This window comes from Oncorhynchus tshawytscha, linkage group LG19 (genome assembly GCF_018296145.1).
Source record: "Oncorhynchus tshawytscha isolate Ot180627B linkage group LG19, Otsh_v2.0, whole genome shotgun sequence".
Classification (NCBI taxonomy): domain Eukaryota; kingdom Metazoa; phylum Chordata; class Actinopteri; order Salmoniformes; family Salmonidae; genus Oncorhynchus; species Oncorhynchus tshawytscha.
Window position 1 is genome coordinate 17,891,689 of NC_056447.1, and position 21,070 is coordinate 17,912,758.

The window sequence follows — 21,070 nt, forward strand, 5'->3', positions numbered from 1 at the left end:
AGTGAGTGGGCGGCACGCACTGTCAGCCCACCGTTCGTGCCTTCAGTTTGCCCCAGGGTCCTCCTGGATACCTTGGTACCCAAATACCTCCTTTATGCCAGTCAGTAGCAACCGTCTTGTAGCAGGCTGGAGCTTGTGGTTACACCCACCGCTCATACCGTTTACAGAAGTAGAGTGTCTCCACCGTTTGTGTCCAGCAGGCGCCCAGCACATTTTCTTGGATAAAAGCAAGAGTATTGCGCTACAGCGGCTACGACCCCTGCGTTTTTCTGTAACGGGAGGCCCCCTTCCTTTTAATGGCTATCTTTGGATAGTGGAGGATATTGTATTGGAAAATGCAATAGCAATAGTTACAGCTCAGAAGGCTACCTCTTGGGCACTGTTTTTAAGGCATCTCCTTATGGGAGATTTGCATTTTTGAATGTGTGGCCACCCCTCGTACTTTAATGAGGTCTGTACCGACTTGATGTCACTGCACCTTCTTTGGAGAGATGCGCCATATCCCATAGTTAGACATCAAAACGAGAATTTGAAATAGAACTCAAGGTTACTATGAGAATATGAGTGAGATGTCTTACCACTTTTCCCTGCTCGCAAGAGCCACAAGGAAGAGAGGCATGCTTGACAGTGACCAGTTGGCAGGCGAGTGGCTACGTTTATGGAGGAGAGGGGTTTACCTCTTTCGCCACTCAAGTTATCTGTCTCAACATACGCTGTGTGATTGGATACTTCGAACCTCGGGACCTGCCCAGGCAAATCCCATAGTGCGACATCTCACTCATATTCTCATAGAACTGGGGTTACGCAAGTAACCTTGAGTTATGGCGCACCAGTGGCCATTATACTGTATTGTTATTATCAGACCACATTATCCTATCCTAGAGTAGTGATTAAAATATGCACACACACCCATCCACCCATGTACATACGCACACAGACAATCTATATTGGATATCAAAGTGCTGTAGTGGGAGTCTGACACTCCTAGGTCCTCCACAGGAGTCTGAGAGCCATCTGGTCCATAACCCTTACCCCACCCATTCCCATACAGTCAGACCAGCATTGATCTGGCAATCCACTCCTACTCTCCCCATGCGTGTGTGGTCCAGATTGTTTAACAGCGATGACACAGTCAGTCACTCTTGTCTGGGTGAATTGTTTTTCCAAGGTCGTCACATAGCTCCACAGCAGAGAACAGAACCAAGGGAGTAGCTAGCTGACTAAGCGAGACAAGGGTCGATTCTCATCATCCCTGCCTGCCGCTGTGAATGCGATGAGGGTACAGGTACGCCCAGGCAGGCAGTAGGCACCTCACAATCAATAACTGGATCAATGACTGTATAGGGAAACTGGATAGATATTTTGAGTCCCACAGCTAGAGGAAAATGGGAACAGAGTGAGGGAGGGGGGCACAGTCACATTTGAGGCATGTGCGCTATGGGCCCGGCTCAGACTAAGTGAATGTATGTCTTTCCTATTCACGCCTTTCCTATGCACTTCTCAGTAGTTGGTATTCAAACTTACCTTAAGCAGGTTGGTAAAGGGCTTTGAAGGCGGGGCTCCCTTGTGTGCACTGAATACGATAAGGGTTGAACAGTAGTTCTATAAATCTGAACACCAACTTCTGAGAAGTGCGTAGGAAAGGTGAGTGTAGGAAAGGTGTACATTTCCTACATTTGAATCGGGCCTTTACATCAAGTGTTTACAGTCCCACTGTGGAAGTTGCGCTATATTATAGTTAATGCTTGAAACCTATAACGGTTTTGATATTTTGGGGTACAGGGCCAGAAAAAGCGAAAAGCTCTAAGAAGTGAAACATTTGTGGATGTCTTGTCTTTGTTGGGAGTTTTGTAGTGCCAGCTGTCCTGTCTTTCCTTTTGTCTGTGCTTTCAGGACACCTTTCCTTTTGTCTGTGCTTTCAGGACACCTTTCCTTTTGTCTGTGCTTTCAGGACACCTTTCCTTTTGTCTGTGCTTTCAGGACACCTTTCCTTTTGTCTGTGCTTTCAGGACACCTTTCCTTTTGTCTGTGCTTTCAGGACACCTTTCCTTTTGTCTGTGCTTTCAGGACACCTTTCCTTTTGTCTGTGCTTTCAGGACACCTTTCCTTTTGACTATAATGTTAGTGTTGTTAGCAATGCAAAGGAATATGGGGAATGTAGAGAATGTTTAGTTTACACACCAAGAGGCAGATCCTCCAGTCCGGTCCATCAGAAGGTGTAGCAGGGGAGGCAGCGGTAGACGGTTCTGTTCCAGGGTGCAGATGTGATGATAATCATAGGAGGGAGCAGGCTGATTTTCCACAGGGAATGGGCTCTAATTTATTGCCTTGGGGTCTGAACGGAATGAAGCTGACTTATCTGCAGCCCGACTCAAATGTGAACGTCCACACAAGATGGATGACTGGGGCTGGATAGGCTGAGCTGGAGAGGCTGTTCTCCATAACTCCTCCAGTACCCGATAGCTACCCGCACTGCCTCGTTCTGACTGATCTTTACTTCACTCACTTTAGTTTGCCATCACTGGGAAAGCTAAGGCAGAAAGTATTTGATTGCTCTCACAATGTCTTTTGGTTGGTTATTTCTCACTTCTGCCACATTATATTAGTGCTGATTATGTTTTCTGGCATGGCGCAGCCAACTGAATCAGTAAAGGAAAGATGAGCTTCACAAGTGTTCAATATTGTTGATACCCATGTGAAAGCTCTCTCTGAAGACGATGGATGACAACCATCTTGGCAATGTAAGGAGGCAGGCAGTCCTGGACCTGCAAAATTCTCCACACACTATCGATCCTTCCAAAGCTCTATTCCGTAAAGGTTCTGGTGAAAAGGGTGCCCTAAATGTGAACATATATCTGCCAGCACCGTAACGTATGGTAAATGGTGAACCCATAAATATTGCAGCGTGTCAATGTAGGAAGGTCAAGTGTAGTAGGACCCAATCTTCAGTCAGAACAGCAGCTTCACAAAGGAGAGCAAAACACAGTAGGCTGTGTGGGCTGACGCTTGCACCCTATTTCCTATAAAGTGCACTACTTTTGTCCATGGCCGATAGGGCTCTGGTCAAAAGTAGTGCACTATATAGGGTGACATTTTAGACACAGGCTCTGTCTAGGCAGCTTTGAATCTCCTACTAGAGGACTTCAGCCGGCACAGTTTCAGACTGGGGCTTGCAGCCTGCTACTGCAGCCTATCAAAAACGCATTACCCATTCCAGTCCCCACCCCCCCCTCCATCACAAGACTTGGCTGCCATACTGATTCAGGGCTCAGCACAGCACAGGCAGATGCTACTGGGTGCAGTTGGCCAGCAGCTAGCTAGGGTTTAAGAGGGTAACTCACAATGCATAACCCATATCAGCAACCAGTCACAACTCTGTTTTTAGAGACACAATGGCAAAGCCCTGTGCTGAGCTGCATTGGCCACGTGGTTCATGTGTGTAGGCTCTCTGTAGTTCGTACTGTTGCCTAAATACTGCAACTATGTCTGTCTGTGGCACCTCAGTCAGTCTGATGACTTAACTGAGTCAGATTGCGAGGTCAGTCAGTGGTGCTAAAGGAACAACACTGCACATTTTCTATCAACGTGCCTTGGTTAAATTGGCCACCTGCCTCTAGACCAGCGTTTCCCAAACTTGGTCCTGGGACCCCAAGGGGTGCACATTTTGTTTTTTGACCTAACACTACACAGCTGATTCAAATGATCAAAGCTTAATGATTAGTGCACTTCTTGGGGTCCCGAGGACCAAGTTTAAGAACCTCTACTCTAGATGGTTTGCTTACAATAAGATGTCACGTGTTGCAATATTGCTCTCTCTCCCTCCAGTGACCGATGGTATGCTAAACATCAACAAAGGACGTTATGGTTAGCCATAAATGTAGACTGCCTGCAGGCTGTATCAGGCCAGTTCCAGTTTTACCAGCGGGCAGTAGGGGCGCCACGTCACAGCTCTCTCGCCGATCATATAGCAAAAGCGTGACCTACATGCTTTCCAGATTGGAGAGACAGCAGCCACTTTGCCTGAGGGTGAAACCCAATATCTATACAAATGTATGACTTTTTTTTTGCTCCACATTTTAATCCCTGGTGTACAATCAACTTTTTTGGGAAAATTAGTATCTCGAACCAATCGAAAAAAAGGCACTTGCATAAATTTCCCTGTAAAACCATACATGATAGCCTAGATAATATGCAATTAATTTCCAAAACGTTCATCAATGAAATGTGCCATGCAAAAATGTAGACACAAGCAGCTTTTTACACCTTGAGAAAATTTTATTTGAGTTTAAAATCCCAATTGCTACCACCTCTGGAGCTGTAAGGAAAAACGGAAGGATTGCTGCGACAACACAGTACTTCCACAGTTACAATGTAACAACGTAGCTGTTACATCTAACATATTTAACTTTACCTTTACAAAACGAATAAAACAGGAAACTCCTCGGCTTGAAGTCGAACACCAGCACTAGCAAGGCAGTAGTTTGCGCAGTCATCTCCATAGCAGGCAATGTCATAACCCAACCAACAGCACAAACTACTACCTCAGCCAGTACATGGTCAAATGCCGATAGAAACGCACTGAAATAGCAGCACTCACAAGACAAAATTGCAAATTGTAACCAACACATTTGGCATCGATAATTCCGGATCTGATACGTACGGTTCCCCACGCCTGGGACTGGGTTACGTTCATCCGACCTCCTGAGCAGACAGCCGTCTCATGAGCAGAGTTGAAATTTGAGGGAAACACCGCCCTAGACATCCCCTAGTCTACTCCTCCCCTTTCCCCTGTGCACCAGATAACACTCGGTCCTCTCCCTCATTTGACTAAACACAAACTCCAGTTTGTCGCAACAATGAAACCCTTGACACTCGTTTTTGCGAACTGATACATTGAAGAAGAGCCATAGTCGCAACCTAATAGAACGTTCTTGCGCTTGCCCAATATAGATTGGACATAATGCCGCGTTGACGTGCCAGTCGGGAACTAGGACATTTACGATTTGCTAACTGGTTGTATACTGAACCAAAATATCAACGCAACATGCAACAATAAGGATGTTACGGAGTTACAGTTCATAAGGAAATCAGTCAATTGAAACATTTATTAGGCTCTAAATAATGGTTTTCACACGACTGGGCAGGGGTGCAGGCATGGGAGGGATAGGCCCTGCCAATCAGTGTGATTTTTTTTCTCCACAAAAGGTCTTTATTACAGACAGATACTCCTCAGCACTCCCCCTAACATGGAAGTAAACACATTTGTGCACAACATTTGAGAAATAAGTGGTGTGTGTATGGAAATTTGTGATTTTTAAAATTCAGCTCATGAAACCTTTTCCGAGTTTAGTTCCCGACTAGCATGTGAACGCGGCATAAATACATCCCATGACCTTCATCAGAATTCCTCTAATTACATCTTTGCAGGAAATCTTCTATATTTTAGTCATACAAGACCAGCAGGACTCCCACAATGTAAACAATGTTCCAGCGTAAACTAGTTTGGGGATTTCTGAGACTAAGCCAGCTCTCACATACAATCTCACATGCTTAAGAAAATGACATGGAGCATACATTCAAATCATATACAGGGTCAAGGACAGGACATCACTGAGGCACACACAGAAATCAAATAATTGACTGTAGAACTGTCCCATTTATTTTATACAGACAAATACATCCCTTCTCACGCCGGCTAATAGAGTACATGGAATGTTACAGTAAGATTTTTTAAATAAAATCCTGGCTGTTGAAAATGTCACCACCCCCCACCCCCTCTTCTTAAAGATCCATATAGCCCAAGTACTTTGTTTTTTCTTAATTACATCATTAACACTGTCACCACACACTGTACATGGACTCTCCTTTCAGGAAATCCAAATAAAACAAACGAAACAAAAGAAAACTTTTTTTTTTTTTTTTTACTGTAGCAGTTAATACACAAGTCCAGCCAGTCAGAATAATGGGAGGTGGTATCAACCAAAGTGTTTTAGAAGCATACATTGATGATGTCATGTGTAGCAGGTCAGTCGTCGTCATTGTGGACTGAGCTGTCGCGGGGGGAGCTCAGTTACCACGGGTTACTGTCTATTAGATGGGCTCACATGGGAGTAAAAGAGCCCGTCCATCCCTCTGTCCACTTGTATGAAGAAGTGTATGTTTGGGTCTCAGGAGGACACATTCATTAGGAATTTCTTCATTATAAAAAGGGGGTTGGTCTGGTCAGGATTCTCCGTTCTGAACTCTGGAGACAGGGGGCTGCATAAAGTCTTTGAAGGGCCCCAAGGCCTCCTTCAGCGCTGAGCTGACCTCAGAAGAGGAGCAGGTGATGCACTCCACCAGTGTAGGGTACAGGGCAATCACCTGGGCCCATGTGGTCCCATCCACTGTAGGGGGGGCACACACCGTGGAATGGGGAATATGTGATGTGGGGATAGGAGAGGGAGGAGGACAGATGAGGGGGGGTGGAGAGGAGGGCAGCGGAGAGGGGGAGGAGGAGCGGAGGGGAGGAGGAGGACAGGGGAGAGGGGGCAGGAGGGGAGGAGGGCAGCGGAGAGGGAGGAGGAGGGGGGAGAAGGAGATGAGAGGAAGGGGGGGAAGAGATGAGAGGAAGGCAGAGGAGTGGAGGGCAGATGAGATGAAAGCAGAGAAGATGGCAGAAGAGTGGAAAGGAGAGGGAGAGATGTGAAAGAGAAAGCAATTAAATAAATCATTGTTTTCATTCAAAATTAAGAGGTAAATGTTTTTTTTTTGTCTGGATAAATTACAATATAAACAACCTCAAGGGCACTTTTGCATGCCTCTAGTAAAATAATTATATATGTGTCTGTTTTCTAAGTTCTTTATTTCTACTCACCATTTTCTGGCTGGGTCTTTTTAAGTGAGTCCATCAAAGTGCTGATAGCTTTTAAGACAAAGATGATTTCGGTCACCTGTTGCCTAGGAATAAAATATAAGGAATGGAATAATTATACTTTAACATATTAATGTTGTGCATTTAAAAATAATAAAATAACTTGCATTCAGAACCAAGCAAGGGGACATACAATGAGCACCCATCAATTAAAACCCTATTTGCAACAGGAGGCCTGAACATATGTAATATGTTAGTCAGTGTGGCATTTGCTTACGTAATAGAGAAAGGCCACAGAGAAAAGGGTTAGGGGGCAGTTTGAAAACAGAAATGTGTTTCTGAAGGATGCACATTTGATTACGCTATTAACCTGAGAAGTTGACAATCATGCGTCATCCTCTGTCCACTACGGAAGACTGTTACACTACACTGCAATGGTAAACCAACACAGTACAGTATACATTTTTGGATGACAGTGCATCAACCAAGGAAATGGGCAATTCCACAGTAACAGAGTTTGAGTTAATTTTTTTTCTTTTACAGGGACAGTGCACATTAATCAACGTTTCAGTAAAAGTGCCGGTTTTAGCCAGCCGGCTAATTTTCAACCGCAGTCCCTGGGCAGGTTATTAAAAACAATTACGATACAGACAATAGCAACATAGAACAAAAAGCAGCAAGACAAAATTCATAAAAGAAACAAAGTGTTTCCACACCTCACAAGCTACAGACAACAGACAACATGGAAAGCGGCAACACACAGCTTGGGGCCATGTTCACAAATCTGATTGACCTTTAGCCATGTCTTCAAGCATTTTGTGAATGTGTGATATGTGGTGCATTTATGTGTGTCTGATGGCAGTGTATGGGAAGCTCTCACAGAGAAAACGGATTTACTAAAGGTGCTTTTCCTTAAGGGAACTACACAGTCACCTCATGGCAGACCTTGTGGATCTGCTGCCATATGTTTGGGTTTTCTGTTTAACAAAAAATACTGTGTGGATGGGGAGCCAGGCCATTTAGGATCTTGAATACAAGACATGCATCGGTGTATTGCACAAGATTTTCCCAACTCAGGAGCTCATGCTTTCTGAGGATGTAACAGTGATGATGGCTATTGGGCTTCCTATCAAGCACTTTGAGAGCCTATTTGTAGACAGACTGAATAGGTCTTAATGTTGTACAGCAAGCTTGGGCCCAACTAGTCAAGCAGTATGTTAAGTGGGGGAGTATCATAGATTTGAAGTACAGTTTTTCTACCTCTGTAGTCAAACAATTTCGTATAAATCGGAAATTAGCTAGGTTGAATTTGGTTATTTGAATGACCTTTTTCACATGCTTTTTAAAAGAGAGGTTGGAATCAAGTATGATGCCAAGGTACTTAAAATCAGATACCACCTGGAGCTTCTCCCCTGACACAGACATCTGGCTCAATAGCATCTGTTGCCCTCTTTGTGAAGAACATGCAAACAGTTTTTTTCACATTGAGATGCAAATACGAGTCACTGAGCCACTTTGTAACCTGGGCCATTACAGTAGTGAGTTCTTGTGCAGCTTGTTGTTTGCTCTTTGCATGCACATATCACTGTATCATCTGCATACATTTGAACTTCAGACCCAGTACAGACAGAAGGCAGATCATTAACGTACAGGCTGAACAGGAGGGGCCTCAGATCCTTGGGGCACGCCCACATCATAGTTAAGAGTGGGCGACAGCTCATTGCCCACTCTGACACACTGAGTTCTGCCTTCAAGGTATGACTTCATCCATCTCAAGGCATCAGGGGAAAAGTTGAACTTGGACAATTTTGTGATGAGAATCTCATGGTTAACAGTATCAAGAGCCTTCCTTAGGTCCAGAAACACAGCCCCAACAACGCCCCCTTTGTCCATCTTGGACTTCACATTTTCCAGAAGAAAGCAGTTGGCCGTATCTGTAGTGTTTCGCTCTGAAGCCAAACTGCATGGAGTGTAATGTGAAGGGGCTGTTGTTGAGGTGGGCAATCAGTTGTTCTGCTACACACTTTTCAACAACCTTTGACACCACAGGTAGTATACTAATGGGCCTGTAGTTACTCACGTCAGCAGGGTCGCCTGATTTAAAGATGGCCGTTAATTATGGCCGACTTCCATACCCTTGGAAACACCCCGAGACCAATAGATGTGTTGGTGACCTTAGTAATGGGGCCAATGAGTGAGACAGACTAAGATTATTCACTTTAAAAATGTATATCAAACAAAAACAAATGATTCCAAAGTTGCACAAAGCAACAGTAAAACATGTCATCCCTCACAAATGATGCAGCCTTTGGGCCAATTGAGATATCACGTGTGACTAACATATTTCCAGTTATTGTGTGTGACCACAGATTATCCATTATATTGACCAGAAACTCAAGTGGCCGCTCTAATAATAAAAATAAATGTCTCAAAATGGAAGGCAGTTAGCCTGGGTACCAGTCTCTTTAGCTAAGCCACTCCCTGTACTCCATGTCGTGTGCCAAATACCTTTTGGCAATGACAAGAAGTGGCAAGGAGTGGAATGTTAGCTTAAAAGACTGGTACTCAGACTAGAAGGAAGTCAGAAGGAGGCAAGATCAGGTGGGACAATTCTAGCCAATGAGAGAGAGGGCAGATACACGTGTGAAAACAGCAGTGGTGGAAAAATACTAAATTCTTATACTTTAGTAAAAGTCACTCAGTAAAATACTACTAAGTCTAAAAGGTATTTGGTTTTAAATATACTTAAGTATCAAAAGTAAATGTAGTTGCTAAAATATACCTAAGTACAAATAATTTCAAATTGCTTATATTAAGCAAACCAGACAGTACAATTCTCTTGTTTTTAAACATTTTTTTTTTACGGTAGTCAGGGTCACACTCCAACATTATTTAAAAACAAAGCATTTGTGTTTAGTGAGTCTGCCAGATCAGAGGCAGTAGGGATTGTAACTGACAGTTAGACTTACAGGTTGTGTCGTTGTCTTTTGTTTGAATTGTTTACGTGTCCGCTGTGCGGGGGAAATGATAAGACAAGCGGAACTACGTAGCTAATACTGTTGTAATGGGGATCCTTATTTTAGCAACACACTTTTGGAGGGAAGGCAATCCCGCGCTGTGTTAGCTAAGTTTTCATGTCATCGGGTGTAGTTCATAAAGGTTGAAGCGTGTATGTTAGCATGAAGTGTGAATTCATGCCAGGAATAATAAGTGTGAAGTTTGATTTCCTCCCTTCTGTAATAAGCAGCCAATGAGGTATTTTCCCTTTATTCATGTGTTTAATCTGAACCCGTTATAACGCCGGTTAAACTGTTATGTATGTAAGCACTTCAGAGTTATACCAAGCTAATAAGTCACTCGTAAGATAAGGTTGTAAGAGTGTGCTTAACTGTATTTTTCATTTACTTTATAGTTCTCACGGAAGGTGATAATTTTGACTAAAACTACAGAATAAAGCCGCCAGTTAAAATCAAGGAACGGTTGTGCTCGTGGTTTACTGGAGGGTGCTACAGGGATGATCATGGATGTTCTCTTGATAAGTGTGCGAACTGGACTATTTCCTGTTCTGCTAAGCATTCAAAATGTAACGAGTAGTTTTGGGTGTCAGGGAAAAATGTATGGAGTAAAAGGTACATTATTTTCTTTAGGAATGTAGTGAAGTAGAAGTAAAAATTGTCAAAAAATATAAATAGTGAAGTACAGATACACAAAAAAAACTACTTAAGAAGTACTTTAAAGTATTTGTACTTGAGACCACTGAACAACAGGCACAACTCCAATATAAAGTGTTTTTTTTTTTTCTCAAAGTTGCCGGGTTGTCACGTGTCCTATGTCAGTACACTCGTAACAATCTAAGCACTATGAAACTTCTATTCAATCAAATAAGCCACACGTAGGAAATAAGGCATTACAATTTTTGTTAACCAAATTCGACACTCTCATTGATCTCCATTCAGAAACTCCTCGCTTAGTGAGCAAAAATCTATTAAAAAAAAACACCACCTGCTGGAGAAGACAGATTTTGTTCCCAGTTACTGTATCCCTCTCGCTTCCTCTCTGGTTTGACGCACAAACTTCAGTTAATACCTATAGTTCCCGCCTTGGGCCAATCAGTGTAATTTTGCAAAGCCGGATCTGTATGGCAAGATGCATCATTCACCCAAGTTTCTTCAAAATTGGGCCAGTGCTGTCTGAGATATCGTGTGTGACTAACGAACGGACGGACGAGAGGAGACTACATTGTGGGGGACAACAAACCACACAACTTTATGCATAAGAACTACTTTTAACAATTTCCACAGAAAAATTGTACAAAAACACATTTACTTGAACAGTGCATAAGCAAAGTTTGGTAACAGAATGACACCTTGTGCTGTTTGTGCTGTCATTCCGTTACCAAACGTTGCATCTCCCCTTATCTTCAAGGAAATGTGTTTTTGTACAATTTTCAGTGGAAATTGTTAAAGTAGTCATTGTGCATAGTTTAACTTTGCAATCATTGGTTTTTGTTTGACATACATTTTAAGTGACAAATCTGTGTCTCAGAGTCACTGTCACCGTGGAATTGCCTGAATCTAATGAGAGAGAACCCAGAGGAACATGGACGGAGAAACTGCTGCCAGTTCTCAGCTAAACAGCCAGTGTAAACCCTCTCTCTTGTTGAAGTTGAATGCTAATTCTGTGTAATAGGTGCATAAAACACTTCACAAAATGGGCTGAGTTTTGGTGCGTTTACCCTCTACTACATCCCTGTCCAGGGGGGTCTTGTAGTCCTGGAGCGAAGAGAGGTGATGGCGGTCTTTTAGGGCTATTGCTTTAGTGGTGTTTGTGGACTCACCTGGGCAGCGGGCAGCGTCCACTCAGCCGCTCATCGTCCACGTAGCGCCTCAACACGTCCTGGGACCTCTTGAGGAGCACGGAGAGGGCCATGCGGGAGATGTAGCCCTCCTGGGGCGTGGACACCTTGTTACTAAAGGAGAACTGGAGCAGCGTCTCAAAACACACCTTGGAGAACTCCTCCCGCATCCGCACATCTATCTCTGCCTCTGTGGATGGTAGGAAAGACATGCTGAGAGAACAGCTCAGTGCTACACAGTAAAGTTCATCTTATTTTCTTTTGGTGATGCTAGATATTTGCCATTGTTATTAATTAAAGAAAGATCTGATCCTATTCATTTTAATAGGTCATCTTCGGTGGGAAAACCACGAGGTATTGGGAATAAGAGTGGGTGTTTCTGACCCAGTGTTGGTTTCTGACCTGTAAATGAGGAGGACTGTGAGTGAATGGATCCTTTATTGAGCATGGTCATAATCTGACCAACAAAGTCTTTGGGGATGAAGTTGGCAAACGGTAAAATCTCTGTGCTGATCAGCTGCACCACCTACAGAACACACAGAGAGGACACAAACAGACCTGCGTGACGGGCAGGTAATAAAAGGCGGTAATCTAATTCGAAAGGTTGTTTGAAGTGAAGTCAGGTTTCACCTCAACGTCAATGGCTTCATTCTTCTGGAACTCCTGGATGGACACATTGTCTGGAGGTGTGCTGTAAAACAACAGAAACAGAAATGCAGTGAATCAGCTACTGCTTTACTGCTAATCAAGTCCCATTCCTCCATGCATTGTCTATACTGAATCAATGACCGTTTCGCAGACTGAGGAAGACGCAGGTGCATCAAAACGTCTGTCTGTCAGACTTGCTTTAAAAGGCGCAATATGGAGAAATCACTGCCACCATTCCCTGCTTGCTAAAATTATGTAATGTTTGCCTAATTTCAGTTCATGTGACAAAACAAGCAAGTGTAGAGTATCATTATACAATCTAAACCGCTGTGAAATAGATTTTCAATATCATATCTTCAGCGGTTTGAAGCTGGTGTACAACACCAATACTAAAAAGACTAAAACTTAAGAATGGGAAGCATAGAAATAGCACACATAGAACGAACCAGACTTGCATTTAATGAGAATAACACATCTACAACTTTCATTTCTATGTGAATTAGATCAGGTTGCACAGAAAGCTACATACTGGACCTTTAAAAAAAAAAAAAAAAAAACTTTGAATAAGAAAATACCAATACACAACACAAGCTTTTTAAAAGGTAAAAGGGAGTGACTCAGATATTTTAGATGAACTGCCTGAGAAAAGGGGGTACGCCTACCTTTTGGTGAAGAGGAAATCTTCGAAGGCGTTGGCCAGCTCTGGCCACATGGTTTCAAACATCCCAGAGGAGGCATGCTGGCGGGCCACGGGCAGCCCGATGGACAACACCTTGAGCAGGGATGACACGGCCAGCTTCCACGTGCTCTCTGACGGACACGCATACTTCAGGCCCAGGGGCATCCGCAGGGTCTATGGAGGACGGAGAGAAACTACGGGGTTAGAACACAATGGGAGTCTTCAATGTAGGGACTAGCCTGGTTGCCAGGTCTGTTGGTGCATTAGCCTGGAAATCAAGGCTAGGTGTTGGCTATTTCCTCAGGATATAAGGAGAGAGCAGGTGGGGGGAGGGGAAATTAAGATCACTAAGGTTAATATTTAGATGCAGTATGATTGAATATGCTATACATTATCTCAGAGGGGAGGGGCAGTGGTAACACAATGGGAGCCTCCAAGATATGGACATGCCTGGTGCCAAATCTGCTAGTGCAGTTGAACAATTACACTGACAGACTCCGAGGAACACTGGGGGGGACTCAGTAATGACAGAGACCTAGAGGTGTAACATCAATCACAGACGCAACTAAACAACTGGAGCTGTTGAGGCATTGATGTTCTTTCTTTTTTTCACATGGAAAAATAAGTAACGGAACAGAAACAGACCGTCTTTGTGACAAACGGCTCCCTTTTCCCATACGCACTGGGCTTCCCCAAGGTTTTATGGCTGTGACCTTTCTCAGGAGAGAGCGAGAGAGAGGAGGATGGGGGTTGGTTTGAACATATCCATAGGGAAACTCTTAATGAGTTTTTGGCAGAGTACTCTTCTAGTTTTGGGAAATGCTTTAATAAGAAGATACTGGAAGAGAGTGGTCAGATGGGCCTCAATGAGAAAGAACTTGGTATGCCATTGACCCACAGGAAACAGAGGAACACCTGAGAGCTTTGTGAAGGGATGTTGTTTCCCCACGACAAAGAGCAGCTCGTTTATGACAGAAACACTAGTGACTGGAGTATGATGATGGACTCCAATAGGAGATATAGAATATATTCAGAATGGTGTAGACATTTTACACTAGGGAGTAGCGCCACAACCACAACTAAAAAAAGTTCTAGTTTCCGAGCTACTCCTTTTAAATGAACACTTATAAACAAAGCAATACGTCTTGATGGTAATGTCGGGGACAGTACCTTGATGATGTTCTGAAGGACTTTCTCGTTGATGACAGCTTTGTGACAGGCTGTTTTGTGGTACTGGTCCACCACCACCTCCAAGGACCTTTCGGCAAAGGGCACGTAGTTTAAGGCAACCCATTCCGCCTGTAGAGAAAGACAGAGAGAGAGCGAGTGGGATTAACGAAAGCTGAAAACATCCCTCTGCGTAAATACTAAGAGGACCAAAGCACCAAAAAACTTGCAATAGAAAAACATCCACAGAAATGGACGACACCCAAACACAGTAAGATAAGTGGTATAAGGATGAGATCGACAGGTCGGTAGTAGGGACAGATCGAGGCATAACCACTTGTTAGTGGCAGACAGAACAATGGAGGGGTGGGTAACATGGAGTGTGTGATGTAGATGAGGCTTTTCACCCGCTGCATGGTAAGACCTCATCTACTGTAGTAGCGATGGGACCATGGAGCAGTAGAACACAGCTGAATACAGGTGAGTAAGAGGACTAAAGGGGGCTGAAGAAGGGAGGTGGTAACTCACCGGTGTAAACAGTTGGATCTAAAAGGTTGATCCAGATGGATAGTACGACACAAAAACAGAACAACGAGAAGATGACAATTAACTTGTTTGCCGGTGCCTGGCGTTCTTATACCAACTTGTCGCCACTGACCGTGGCAATCATGTTTGTTAATGGTTTAATTGAACAACAAACTGACTAAATGACAGTATAAATGAATGACAAGTCAACTGATAAGATAGACTCGGAGCTTTCACTTCCGAGTGAGTGCGTAGTGTAGCGTTAATTAGCATAGCTGATTCAGCCACCACCATGAAAACAAAACAACTCATCAATATAGAAAAAGGAACTGGTACACCAGTTGACAGCATTTCTTTGTAAGTGTGAGTTAGAAAAACACCGATTAAGAGCCTAGCTTTTTATTAAAGCATAGGTCAGCAACAGGCGGCCTGCGAGTATATTTTTTTTGGCCCCCCAAAGTTTTTAGTTAAAAAAAAACTATAATAAATAAATAAATATAAATAAATAAATATATAAATAAATATATATATATATATATATATATATATACATACACACACACAATGCCTTGAAAAAGTATTTGCCCCCTTTCTAAGCGAATGTTATCAGATCTTCAACCAAAACCCAATATTAGATAAAGGACAAATAACACACTTTATTTCATAAACAAAGTTATGCAAACCCAATGCCCCTGTGTGGAAAAAGTAATTGCCCCCTTACATGCAATAACTGGTTGTGCCACCTTTAAATGCAATGACTCCAACCAAACACTTCCTATAATACGTCGCTGTGGAGGAATTTTGTCCCACTCTTCCATGCACACCTGCTGTAACTCAGCGACATCTTTGGGTTTTCAAGCATGAACTGCTCGTTTCAAGTCCTACCACAACATCTCAATTGAGATTAGGTTTGGACTAGGCCATTCCAAAATGTAAAATGTGTTGCTTTTTAGCCATTTTCATGTAGACTTGATTGTGTGTTTTGGATCATTGTCTTGCCGAATGACACCGCTACGCTTCAGCTCAGAGGTTTGGCCTGACATTCTCCTGTAGAATTCATGGTTCCTTCTATTAAGGCAATTTGTCTAGGTCCCGAGGCAGCAAAGCTCTCCCAAAACATCACACTACCACCACCATGCTTGACAGTTGGTATGAGGTTGTTAATGTGGAATGCAGTGTTTGGTTTTTGCCAGGCATAAATCAGACCCATGTTGTCCAAAGTTATACTTTTGAATGTCCATAGAACATTCTTCCAAGAGTCTTGATGATTATCTAGGCAACCTTGAGTATAACTTTTTGGACGAAAATGCCTGGCAAAAACCAAACACTGCTGCATTCCACAGTAAGAACCTCATGCCAATGGTCAAGCATGGTGGTGGTAATGTGATGGTTTGGGGATCCTTTGCTGCCTCAGGACTTGGACAACTTGCCTTAATAGAAGGAACCATGAATTCTGCTCTGCACCAGGGAATTTCTACAGGAGAATGTCAGGCCATTTTTTGCTATTTGTAAAGGAAGGTTCCATCCTTAATCTAAGTTTTGGTTGAAGATCGGATAATTCACTATCAAAAATATTCCCCCCAAAAATTGTGCACTGTGTATTCAGGATTTTAGTTCTTGGTCAAAAAAAAAGAAGCCTAACATCAACAGGAATTCGGCTTAAAATGTGTTAATCAAAAACAGGAAAATCTGTTCCAAATTATGAATTTAGTTGCCTAACCCTGTTTTAAAGATTCCCTTCTGTTTTGAACATAGTATGAACAAAGAAGGCATCATCAACTAGCCTACAAAAAACAGGGGTTGTACGAGATAAGTGAATCAATAAAACGTAGACTTCATGGGGTCTCATTTGTCCTTCATTTTGAGAAAAGAGAAGAATCATGAACTTGGTCTGTGACCTGCCAAAAAATGGAAAAAAGTAACCTAGCGGCTAGCGTGCTGCCGGCCCGAAGGGCTAGCGTGAATGAGAGAGAAAGAAGAGGGATGGTTTAGGGCTGCAGATGCAGTTTGAAAGACCCAGCTATGTGTCATGTGATTAGGACAATAGGGAAGGGCATGGCACATGAGGACCAGACAAAAAGCAACAGGAGGAGCTTCATGAACATCAGAGAGGGGGAATGACCATGCTCAGAAAATCTGGAGAGAAACAGATGACTGGCATCGAAAAAAAATCCAACAACATTCCATTAAATGAAAATATCCGAGATATCTAGACAACGAGAGAAACAGAAAGACTGGCACATTTTCACACAAAGAAAAAACAACAGTCACAAAGAGAGCAACATTTTCCATTAAATGAAAATACAACGAGATATCACTTGAAAGACAAGACACATTTTCACACAAAGCGAGAGACAAGAGAGAACACTTGAAAGAGAGCGGAAGACACATTTTCACACAAAGCGATAGAGAAAGACAACAGTAGAGAGAGAGAGAGAGTGAGAGAGATTGTGATTTGTTACCTGGTTGTATTTAGCGTTGGCCACATGTTTGGTTTCCAGCTTGCCATACTGGGGGGGTTTGCAGGAGAACTCGACAAAGAGGAGCAGCTGTTCGAATATGGCCGGGTACATGACTTGCAGGCTCTCTGGGCCCACACAGATGGCCTGCAAAGGGAGAGACAAGAACCTTACTCACTATGGACCTCACTAGAACCAGGGCACCTCAGTCACTACTGACTCCCATCAGGGGATCATGTTAAACATGATCCCCAATCGGATATCAGCCTCAATAGCACATATTAAGTGTAAGAGAAAAACACAAAATTACAAAAATTTCCATGCTAGTTTCTATAACACAGAGGACAAAGACAAAGAAGAAACATCTACTCAAAAGGGTGCCTTTGAGCTTTGAACAGTATGTGGATCAAACTACTAGCTAAATCAGCACCTGGAAAATGCCTTTGGCTGTTCATATTTTTGATTTGTACTTACAATGACGGCCTACCGGGGAACAGTGGGTTAACTGCTTTGTTCAACAACAGATGTTTACCTTGTCAGCTCGGGGATTCGATCCAACAACCTTTCAGTTACTGGCCCAACACTAACCACTAGGCTACCTGCCGCACATATAACAACCCTTTATAAAAATGTTAAAAAGTTACAACGTATCTGGTGTGGTAGCCCACCCACCTTCTGCAGCACGTCGAGTGCTGTGAGTACGGCCTCCTGCAGGCTGGTGAGGACAGCCTCTGTGTAGGAGGGCAGGATGAAGGGTGAGGCATCACTGCTGATGGGTATGGACACGGCCCCGTGGAGGATCACCCCCAGCTTCCTCAGGTCCTCCATGCTGAAGCCAGTCTCAATGTGCTGGTAGAGGGCAGGGACAATCTGGACTAACGCTGTCAGGAAGGGCTGGCTGGGGACGAAGAAGGGTCTGTCTGTCCCCGTCCCGCCACTAGGGGGCCTCGTGCTGTCCGTGCCCGTCCGGTACCAGGTGTTCCACGCCGACCACCACAGAGCTGCGTCCTCCAGCGCAGACTCCTCCCCCTGGGGAGGGGCCTGGAGTTCAGCTCCATTGTAGCGCGTCAGCCTCTCGAGCATCGAGTCGGAGCGAAGCAGGTGTCTGCCGGGTCCCGAGGCGCTGAGGGGGTCGATGAGGACAGGGGGGACGCCCATCACGGCCAGGGCGAGGGCCTCGGTGGGCATGGCGGAGTCCTTGACGGGCGTGCCGATCTGGAGGATCTCTTGGAAGGACTTGAGTGCGGCCAGGGAGACCTCGTTGTTCTTACTGAGGGCAGCAGACTGGATGTGGTCCAGCAGCACCTCCCACGCCTTGAAGAAGTCACCTGTGGAGTGGACAAACGATCAGATAAGAAGAGGTCATTGTTGGGCTCAATTGATTAAAAAGGTACCGTATTGACTGTATGGTATTAAAGGTATTGTATTGAAGATGCGTGGAGATAAAGGATAAATGTATTGACAGGAGTAGGAGTACCGTCCGTAGAGCACAAGATCTTTACTATTTACCTTTGTCAACTGACTAGACTGACAGATGGCTTTATGAGATCATATCTATCTACAGTAGCAGGCAACTGATGCAGGCACACACACAGTCTTGTACAGCTAACCTTGTGGAGACACAAAACTCAGTCCCATTCAAAATCCTATTTTCCCTAACCCCTAATCCTAAACCTAGCACCTAAAACTAACCCTATCGCCTAACCGTTATTCTAACCCTAACACTAATTCTAAACTTAAACCTAAACCCCCCTAGAAATATAATTTGACCTTGTGGGGACTAAACAAAATGTCCCCACAAGAACAGTTAAAAGCGTCCACACCTAGCTGCTGCAGCAGGTATCTCCTGGTGTTGAAGATACGAGCCACCCCTGCCAGCGTCAGCACCCAGGTCTCCGCCCACTGTTTCTCAGCCGTGTCCCGTGAGTGGTGGATGAGGATATTCCCGCCCCCTGACTCAATCTTCTCCTTGTCGGCCGTGGTGGAAGACTTCCTCACACAGTCCAGCAGGTGGAACAGCACCTGGTTTTACACAGACATAAAAAAAAATGGAGTTGATGTGGCCTGCCAGAGGGCAGATGGCCATTAAGGCGGGTATAAAGTACTAGCTGCAGCACGTACGATCACTAAACTGATAGGTCCCAAAAGTACAACTCCAGGACAGATGAGGGCCCGTGGCTCAACACTTGACTACCTTTCAGTACGCAACAGGATTCTACAGCCATGCACCATTCAAGACTGATTTAGTCTACGATCATTGTGACTGGCTGAACAGAGTACCTTCCAGACCACGATGTGCCAGGTGGACTGCTGCAGCAGGGTGCCGTGGGCAGCGATGGTGGAGAACATGGTCTGACCGGCGCTCTTCCTGACGGCGGGCCGGGGGTCCACACACAGCTGGCCCAGCTTGGCGTACAGACACAGCCACAGGCAGTCGAAGGGAGGGGCCGGGTGGAAGGGCCTGTTCAGGGGCTCGCCCTTCTCCCGAGCCTGTTTCTGCAGCGCGGCCTCCTCCCTCTCCAGATCCTGGGTGATGGCCTCGCCCCTCTGGAAGAAGTAGTCGGAGATGTTCCACTGTTGGGGAAAACGGGGAGAGGGGTAACGATTTGAGGGGACACAGCAGCAACTATAAGCTTTTTATAACCGCAGCAGTAATATGAACTAGAATGAATTAAATATCCCAATACAATAGAGAATATAAAACAATATATGCAATATGCTGCGGTTGTACCAGGAGTCCTATGGAGGTGAGGCTGATGTTGAGTTCCTGGTTCTGGAGACCGAAGCTGCCGGCGACATCCACTACAATCTGGAGGCACATGCAAGGCATGGTGGGGAGGAAGTCAGTCACCACCAACTGCAGGCACTGGAAGGCTGTTCGGATCAACGACTCTCTAGGCGACAGGGGACAGACAGACATTTGTCAGACTCAGACATAAAACAGAGTGAACAGCCAACTGCTGGACAAGAGAGAAAATATAGCATGTTAAGATGAAATAGGTGTTAAGAAGGGTTACAATCTCAGCTTTTAAATATGGATCACAGAGCTTTTCCCTCTGCATCACCCATCCCAGTCTCCCCCTCTCCCTTTTCAATGCTGCTACCCCCCCCTCCTCCTCCCTCTCACCCCTGGTCGTTGCGGATGGCCCCTATGACCCCCAGCACTAAGGGCCAGCCTGGACCCAGACTGTCTCCCTGGCTCTGGAGGATCTGCAGCACGCTCTCCAGCTGCTTCTGACGGATGTCTGCATGGAGCACGTTGGACAGCTCCTTCAGAGGGTTCAACAGCAGGAGCTGCAGCCTCTGACAGAGAGACAGAGAGAGAGAGAGAGAGACAGTGAGTGAGACAGTGAGAGAGAGAGACAGAAAGAAAGAAAAGGGACAGAGGAAGAGAGTAGGGAGTGGTTATATTACATAAACAAGGATAAGCATACAAACCACTGCCTTAAGATATACAAGGTCAACTGTGTGTGGGTGGGCTGGTATGGTGAAGCCGACTAATAGCAAGTCATCTTATCACCTTCCATTGTAACAGCCACCCGACTTCTAGATAGAATAGTGTACAGTAGTCCCTGTATTTGGGTTCTATGTGACTGGGTGAAGATAAGAGAGATGGGGTGGTAGCGGTACCTGGTTCTGTGCTAGAGGGGGGTTGTGCTTGTAGGCCAGGCCAGCTTTGATGAGGGCGGTAACAGCCTCAGCCCCCCACTCTCTCATCCTGGCGTTGGGGTGCTGGCAGACCTGCAGCAGGTAACATCATTGGGTAGGGCACACACACGGGACGAGGAGAGAGAGAGAGAGATCACACACACGGGACGAGAGAGAGAACAGACACATCACACACACAAGCATTGCAGAAGGAGGGGGAAAGAGTGGGGAATGGG

The 21,070-nt window shown here is 44.7% G+C and overlaps 1 protein-coding gene across 4 annotated transcripts in view; it reads right to left on the bottom strand.

Annotated features, from left to right (window-relative positions):
- Positions 1-5,865: 5,865 nt before the first annotated feature.
- LOC112218180 (protein MON2 homolog) overlaps positions 5,866-21,070 on the bottom strand; it is a 52,787-nt gene continuing 37,582 nt past the window's right edge. For 2 of the 4 annotated variants that reach the window (XM_024378769.2, XM_042301410.1), the window contains 15 exons: positions 20,817-20,927; positions 20,314-20,489; positions 19,918-20,080; positions 19,467-19,760; positions 19,010-19,208; positions 17,859-18,514; positions 17,190-17,333; positions 14,731-14,748; positions 14,206-14,334; positions 13,019-13,209; positions 12,339-12,399; positions 12,111-12,234; positions 11,691-11,898; positions 6,857-6,939; positions 5,866-6,386 (listed from right to left, as the gene is read on the bottom strand). In XM_024378769.2, coding sequence (XP_024234537.2) covers positions 6,223-6,386; positions 6,857-6,939; positions 11,691-11,898; positions 12,111-12,234; positions 12,339-12,399; positions 13,019-13,209; positions 14,206-14,334; positions 14,731-14,748; positions 17,190-17,333; positions 17,859-18,514; positions 19,010-19,208; positions 19,467-19,760; positions 19,918-20,080; positions 20,314-20,489; positions 20,817-20,927 — 2,721 coding nt within the window. In that variant the 3' untranslated portion in view covers positions 5,866-6,222. The remainder of the gene's footprint in view (positions 6,387-6,856; positions 6,940-11,690; positions 11,899-12,110; positions 12,235-12,338; positions 12,400-13,018; positions 13,210-14,205; positions 14,335-14,730; positions 14,749-17,189; positions 17,334-17,858; positions 18,515-19,009; positions 19,209-19,466; positions 19,761-19,917; positions 20,081-20,313; positions 20,490-20,816; positions 20,928-21,070) is intronic. The other 2 variants (XM_042301411.1, XM_042301412.1) reach the window with 1 other exon arrangement.